The sequence below is a fragment of the Polypterus senegalus genome, chromosome 3, assembly GCF_016835505.1.
Source record: "Polypterus senegalus isolate Bchr_013 chromosome 3, ASM1683550v1, whole genome shotgun sequence".
In the NCBI taxonomy this organism is placed as follows: Eukaryota; Metazoa; Chordata; class Cladistia; order Polypteriformes; family Polypteridae; genus Polypterus; species Polypterus senegalus.
Window position 1 is genome coordinate 36,883,432 of NC_053156.1, and position 8,279 is coordinate 36,891,710.

General features: G+C 41.3%; 1 protein-coding gene across 1 annotated transcript in view; it reads left to right on the plus strand.

The window, feature by feature from the left end:
* tnk1 (tyrosine kinase, non-receptor, 1) overlaps window positions 1–7,967 on the plus strand; it is a 105,700-nt gene extending 97,733 nt beyond the window's left edge. The window contains exons 13-14 of the mRNA XM_039746952.1: window positions 747–842; window positions 7,337–7,967. Coding sequence (XP_039602886.1) covers window positions 747–842; window positions 7,337–7,459 — 219 coding nt within the window. The 3' untranslated portion in view covers window positions 7,460–7,967. The remainder of the gene's footprint in view (window positions 1–746; window positions 843–7,336) is intronic.
* Window positions 7,968–8,279: the final 312 nt, after the last annotated feature.

The window sequence follows — 8,279 nt, forward strand, 5'->3', positions numbered from 1 at the left end:
GTGATTGGTTTGGGTCACAGTGAGAATCAGAGATGACAACTGAACTGGCAGTCCTGGGATTTAAAATCCAGTGCCTTAAGTAGGCTTGATGAGACTTTATGAAGCTAAATTATCATTATTTGTCAGGTATTTCTGCACAACTAGACAACAGCAACACTTTCTTTGTCCTGTCCACCACATGGCAACTTATAGGTCAACTTGGCATTTTAGGATACCTTTGAAAAACCCTCATAGCCATGGGGAGAGCATGCAAGCTGCTCAAAAAATAATGACAGAGTCAACAGTTCAATGCGCTGCTCCAGAGCAACACAAACCACTACACCACCTGAGAGCATAAATGCACTGGTCAGCAGTTTCTAATTAGGATTAGTAAGGATAAAAAAAATATATATAGTAGAAAATCAAAAGTGCAGAAGGAAATGAAAAAAAAAATACAGTAAGTTATGGCCTAGTGTGTAGTCCTTTTATGCACCATTACTGTGCAAAATTGTTTCAAACACGTGAGGATCGGTCGAGAAAAAGAAAACATATTTATATAAATGCAGTATCTGTATGTCATTGTTATTTGTGATATCATTGTGTGTCCAGTAGGCCTCTAAAATGGAGTCATCTTTCAGTCAATAATCTGACATCATTAAAAAGCACCACACAAGCACAAGACTTTGCCTCCTTTTGTTAGTCTTTAACTAAACCCTCCGTGATCAACAACTTTTTGATTTTTGTTTTTGTGCCGTATGATTATTCAGGTCCAGGAGTCAGTGCATGGAGTCACGCTGGAGGAGTGTCAGGATGCCCTACGCATTCATGGTTGGGACCCACAGCAGGCTACACAGCACTTGAAGGTGAGTCGTCAGTCCCAGTATGTTGAACAAGCTGCTTTTGCTGTAGCACACCACACCAAAAATAACTTACAGCACAGAAGGATATGAGTAAGGGGTGCAAGTGGTGATCATGGAGATATAAGACTTCATACTCTTCAAATGTGTCAGCACACAGAATGACCTCAAAGAGAATAAAGTGCTTGAAAGAAAATGTGTTTTAATTTAACAAGTACTAAATAAAACTGAGAGGTGAATAATGAGAGAACCCAAAAGGATAAACGACAATTCTACTGCCCTGCTGATATTTATGGACCCCCTGTTGATTGGGTGGGTGTACCTAACATAAGAAATGCCACAATGACAATTTTCTTTTCAATACCAGGGAAGTTTCACAATACTCGATACTCGCTCTACCCTCTTACGCAAAGACTGAGTGTGCAGTGCAGCGTTTTGATTTTAATCGTGCTACACACTCAAGAAGATTTTTATGGTGACAAATGATGTTAAGGAAGGAATTTGCAGCTTTTCTTGCCAACTACAATTCACGTTCATGTGTAAGATGAGAGTAAAAACCTGGTTTTAACTCAAATGGTATTGAATGAAATGAGAATTGCACCATCTGACTTGTTGCAGCATTGACGTCATGCCTGTTTTCCGTGCTCGGGCACATTTAGCGATCACACTGTTTCCGTATCCTAGTAAACTGTGCCCAGGCACACCTCTTCCAAGCGGGCCAGGGCACGGTACAGTTGGCCCAGCATGGAGCGATCACACTAGTCAAATGAACTCGACTTGGTGGGGTGACATGCAGACAAATGTGCTCGGGCATGGGTCGAAATGCCTAAATTTATTCTTCAACGTTTCTCTACAGGAGCTGAAATATACTTCTTAAAATAAAAATTAAAACCTTACACTATCTGAACTGTTGAATTAGTGAATTCCAAGATACAGTAGAACCTCGGTTCACGACCATAATTCGTTCCAAAACTCTGGTCGTAAACCGATTTGGTCGTGAACCGAAGCAATTTCCCCCATAGGATTGTATGTAAATACAATTAATCCGTTCCAGACCATACGAACTGTATGTAAATATATATTTTTTTTAAGTTTTTAAGCACAATTGTAGTTAATTAAACCATAGAATGCACAGCATAATAGTAAACTAAATGTAAAAACATTGAATAACACTGAGAAAACCTTGAACAACAGAGAAAACTAACACTGCAAGAGTTCGCGTTATAGTGTTACCAGCCGCTGGTTAAAAGCACTTTTTTAATGAGTTTTAAGCACAGGGAAAAAAATGAACATTTGAAAAAATCTGTAATTTAATAACTGCCTTGTGCCCTGTGTTGGCTGGGATTGGCTCCAGCAGACCCCCGTGACCCTGTATTCGGATTCGGCGGGTTAGAAAATGGATGGATGGATGGATGTAATTTAATAAACCACCAAGAAAAATAACACTGCAACAATGTACACTACGAACCGATCGCTGTAAACAGAAGTGAAAACAAAATCAAGCCCAGTGCATTCTTTAACTTCTTTCCTACCTTAATGCATCTCACGCTGCCTGTGTGTCTGCATCTCGCACAACCTGTGTGTGTGTGTGTGTGTGTGTGTCGCTCTCTCTCGCGCTGCCTCTGTGTGTGTGTGTGTGTGTGTGCCTCTGTGTGTGTGTGTGTGTCCCGCTTTCTTGCGCTGCTTGTGTGTGTGCGTCTGTCTCTCTCGCGCTGTCTGTGTGTGTGTATGTGTGTGTGTCTCGCTGTCTCACTCTCTCGCTCACTTGCTGCACAGGAAATGCACAGGGAGAGATGAACATGTACAAACCGAAAGGGAAACTGGCTTGTTCGTATACCAAGTGTGTGGTCGTGAATCGAGGCAAAAGTTTGGCAAACTTTTTGATCATAAACCGAGTTGTTCGTGAACCAAGACATTTGTGAACCGAGGTTCCACGGTAATTTAGAATATTTAGGATAAAGTGTCTGTGGTGGGCTGGCGCCCTGCCCAGTGTTTGTTTCTTGCCTTGCGCCCTGTGTTAGCTGGGATTGGCTCCAGCAGACCCCCATGACCCTTTAGTTAGGATAGAGCAGGTTGGATAATGGATGGATGGATGGATGGATGGATGGAGGATAAACTGTTAAAGCTGTTCTTCTAACAACTTGATTTTAAAATGTAGTTTGTCAGTTAGGTTTGTAACATCTGCCATTGTAAGATTTATATTTGCATCATTAGCTGTTTAAAAACTTACTAAAGAGTAATATTTAATGAATGCGTCAAATGAATTCAAATTTCAAATACCACAACCTCTAGTGCTTTACTTCTCCAAATCGAACCCTCCTTTTTAACATTCGTCCAAACTTTAAGGCTTCCTGTGGGAAATCAGTCCTTCCAGTTTTGAGTTAATCTTTTATTTCAGAACTCTTGTAAATCTGGCCAGACTTTGTTTTCCTGCTTATGTTCGAAGACAATTAACCAGACTGACATTACCTGTAGTCAGTTTACCTTAACCGTTCAGAATAAAAGCACATATGTTACATGTTATGTTCATTATAAGAGGTTATACTCATGAACATTGGTTTGCCTTCAAACTCAAATGAATGGCTTGGATTTAGCGTTTGTATATTCTTATTCAGCAATTAGGTTTGCTTATTTTACCCATTTCTGTTTACACAGGACATGCCATATTAATAGAAAGATGTACTTTGAAGCATTGAAATGCTAAATTAATTTTACTTTGATAATAACAATTGGAGCCACACATTTAATTGTTTGTGTAGACATCCAAATAGCCACTTTTTTTAAACTTACTTTGATTTTTAGTCTAACACACATTAGAGCTGCCAGTGCACAGTTTCCCACATTCCTATATGTTTAATTGTGGACATGTGTGAGGTAACCCCATGTCCCTGAACTACCTGTATGAATGTTTGGACGGCCGTATGGAGACGTGCTCTTTACAGTCAGAGAGTGAATGTAAAGCCTCCGTTCCTTTATTGGGACTGTGTAGGACACTGTATTGAGAGGCAATTCATCTCACCATCGTTTCATCTACTCTTACAAACTCATGACACTGGAAGTAAAACTCATATTTGATCGGTCTCATAATTACGCTCTCAAAGCATGTGAATTGAACTCCATTCTGAGATAAAAGTTGCACAAACAAAAAGCTTTTGTGCTTGTCTGTGAGTAACTTTGCCCCCTGCTGGCTTCACTTAACCCCCCGTTGTGAAGAGGGGGCCAGAACGCACCCCAAGGAGACACGGTCGCTCCTTCAAAACCCCTCTTAAACGGTGATACAATGGGAAACAAATAGTTTTTGTTTTTTTTACCTCCTCTTTGCTTGATCAGCTGCTGGTTTGCTGCTGCTGCTGTGCCACGTGATCTGCATCTCGGATGGCACTTCGAGTGTTTAAAACCCTGTATGGCAGCTGTCCTTTTGTCTCACTGCCTTGTCTCTCTTCTCCCCCAGACATCCTCAAACACCATTCGATCTCTTTTCGCTGTTTCTATTATTTCACCAAATAATATTTTCCGTTTGTTTGCACTAATGTGATCTTTACTATCATTTTATTGAGACTTTCGATTTTTCCTACTTCCATTATCTCTAACCTGCTTTGCATGTGTATCTCGCCAACGTTTTTGAATTCTTTACGATGTTCTACTTTACCTTTTTCCGGCCCTGGGCATGGTTATATCTCTTGGCACAAAGTCTAGTCTCGCTTAAGAGCGGAGAGCACAGGAAATGTGTCTGCCAAAAGCATTCCAACAACTGAGACGTTAGATGACCGTGGTCTTGTTTGAAAATGGTTGTAAGTAGGGTGGGACTTGCAAAAGTCACCGTCTCACAGGACTTGCTTCCAAAGATTGTAAGTATGACGTGACTTGACTCTCTCGCAGGACGTGAAAGTGTCTCCCCTTCTCTCTTCAAAAGATCACGTCTCGTTGCAGGAAAAAAAGTCTTGTCTCGTCCCAAGATTTTTTTTATAATAGACAGGTAAAAATAAGTCCCTCAATCATGCACTAATGTTATTCTGCCTCAAACACAAACCATTTCCAGACATGACTTCCGTTGGTTTTCTTTTCAACCTGTGTTGATGTGATGCTGTGTGATCACCGCTCTGACGTTTTCATATGTCGTTTTTACTCCCGTATTATTGTGCCTGCCAAAATAATTTGTCCAATTTGTCTAATTCATGCCAATATGGAAGATGAATTGTGAAAAATGAGAAGCTGGACTGATACGAAAACGTGATGAGGATGAAGAATTTTGGCAATATATGGATACAAACTGACTTGGAGTGGGATATCGGGTGTGATGAATGACAAAATGGCTGAAACTGCAAGCTGATTTCATTTGGGAAAATTGATTGAAATCAGCCACACCCAGACTAAATCTGAAATACTGACTATAATCAACCACCGATACTGTAACAAAAAGCTAGTACTGCTATGTTTTTCATAATTTTCAACCTGGTACCAAGTATTTGTTCCTGCGATATCCCTAGCTAAGAAACAACATTCCAACACACGCCTTCCCTCTACCACACTCCACTTCCATTCTTCATGACCAGTGCAATGTCACACTTGAGTCAAATGCAGCACTCATTACGGTAGAAGTTAGTGGCCTAAAAATAAACCACACAACATCTAGACAGACGACTCTGCAGCTTTACAGTCATGGTGCTCGATGGTGAATAGCACGTCATGCAATGTATAAGGAGGACAAGAAGTGCACCCCTCCTCGGACCCAGTCACAAACAGGAAGGCCATCTGTAACATTAACTAGGTACAGCAAAGTGCTTTACAAGAAGTTAAAAGTAATTAAAATTACAGATCGCTATATATATAAAATCCAACCTCAGGAGTATGGAGCCGTGCGCGACTATCCTTACTCATGCGCCAGCCTCTGTTTGAGTCGCTCTACCTCTCGCCACGTGTTGGAACGTACCTTTGTGTTCACTTAGCGAGCAATACCTGTTTGTTCAGCAGACATTATCATCTAGAGATTGTTAAGGAGTAACATTTGATGTTTTTGAGGTAGAGATAACAGATATTTGTGTTTTAGAGGATACCTACTCACTGGCAGAGATATCACGGCCACATGCTCTTCTCCCTATGTGGGGGGAAGCTTTCTCGCCAGAGCTGAAAACGATCAGATACAGTGCCAACGTTTGATGTCAGAGTGTACCTACCTTCCTCTTGGCTAGAGATACCTTGCCAACTTTGTAGATTTTTGGCAAAGAGCTCACAGCTACATTCTCGCTCCTGATAGCAAAACCAAAAATATTGTATATCAAGAGACCCTTGGATACGAAAGCTATCTATATATGTTCTTCCATCCATTATCCAACCCGCTATATCCTAACTACAGGGTCAAGGAGGTCTGTTGGAGCCAATCCCAGACAACAAAGGGTGCAAGGCAGGAAACAAACCCTGGGCAGGACACCAGCCCACCGCAGGGCACTCACACAAACACCAAGCACACACTAGGGACAATTTAGAATCGCCAATGCACCTAACCTGCATGTCTTTGGACTGTGGGAGGAAACCGGAGTACCTGGAATAAACCCACGCAGACACAGGGAGAACATGCAAACTCCATGCAGGGAGGACCCAGGAATCGAACCCGGGTCTCCTAACTGCGCTACCACTGCGCCACTGTGCTGCCCACTATATATGTTCTTCTCAATACAAATTATTACTTTTTTTTTTTTAATTGATTTTTAAAGCTTGTCCTGTTTCACTACCATGCGGGTGGAGCCACGGGGCACAGCTAGTTATAAATAAAAGCACAACGAGTAATATAATTTAAAGATACAAACTTGCATAATGCAAGTAAAGAAGTTCTGTAATAGAAATGGGTGAGTCATTAATTAGTGATTAAATTGCTAAACTCATTTCGTTTAAGTCTTTAATGACAGATAACGATAAATCCACCACTATGGTCACATGGTTAGGGGTGAGAGGAAAATAAAAACTCCAGCCACCGACGCTGAAGAAAATAAACCTGCAGGGTCCAAGGCCAAGAGATCAGTCAGCCCCCACTGAGCATTCATTCTACTAAAGCAGCTCATTACTGTTGTGACGCTCAATCGTAGAAGAGTCGATGCAGTGGGTCCTGAAGGATGGAGTATCCACATTCCTTCTACCATCACAGCTGGCTTCAGAGTATTTCGATCGGATGGCAGTGGTGCAGACGGTAAGTAGACAGTGCAGTAGTTTGTGCCCAAAGCACAGAGAATCAGTGGGATCCAAGGAGTCCGCCAGTGAAGGATCTCATTCCCTGCTCTGTATGTCAGGTACAGCAGCCTGGTTAAGACACAGGATTGCTCTGCTGCTATAATGTATAGAATGTACTCCATACATCTTCTCAACTGGATTAAGAGGCCTGATTTGTTCCAGCTTTTTAAAGTGTCGATTATTCATTTATATCTAAATGTTGATGGTTTTCCATTTCAAACAGTCTTGTGTGTAATTTCATCTCCAAACACTACCGACTCTTTCACTTTCTTCCACAGATGGAGCAATTATACTTCATGGGTCGTCGGTCCCGGGAAGACTGCCGTCGCATCCTTGCCAAGTTTCAGTGGAATCTTCAAGCAGCAAGTCGCTATATAATGCGAGACCACCATGCCCTCTGAAATGAGGAGAGAAACCAGTTATCCGTGTAAAGATACCTCTCTGTAATGGTTTAAGTGAACTGGAGTTTGAAGTCCAATTACCTCTCAAACCAGAGTAGTAACCCTTGGGAGTTTATTGCAGCAGGTACACCAACTTGTTCTGAAAGGGGGGCGCTGGCCTTTTCACAACAGACCACAAGAAGATTTTTGGACATCAAAAGCTGGACATTTTGTATTCCTCTGGTCGTGTGTGCTTCAAAAGAATTGAAGAAATGAAATTATGGGAGTGTTCATCATTCACTACATTGGTGGGGATCATTCAAGATCAAGAAAATCCATTAGCATCTACTGATTGGACGATAAGAAACAAATCATAAAAAGCGCCATGTTGACACCATGTTGCCAAGGAACTACTGCTCTCACTTATTGGAAATGCTGCTCACTCTTGATCGATGGATTTTTTTTTTGTCAAATACACTGCAGGATTATGGTATGGATTAAAATAAAACAGGTCTGAAAGAAAAACAAACCAGCCCCTTTGTCACCAGAACAATGTCCACCTTCTTCACAGAGCCTTGTGTGACAATTCAATACATCAGAAGTCTGTTGTTAGTGTAAAGTAAATTGCTGTAACCACCTTACCAAAGAGCTGTGTGCTTTGGCATGCATTTATTTGGTCAAAAAAGAAAAAACAAATCACCTGTGCACTAGAGGGCACTGAAAATGAATACGCCAGCGTGTGCCAGAGAACACTGTACTTGAAAAGCAGCTGCACAATATGAAACTATGTGAAATATATTTTCCTAAAAGAGCTTAAATATGCAGTACCAGTCAAAAGTCT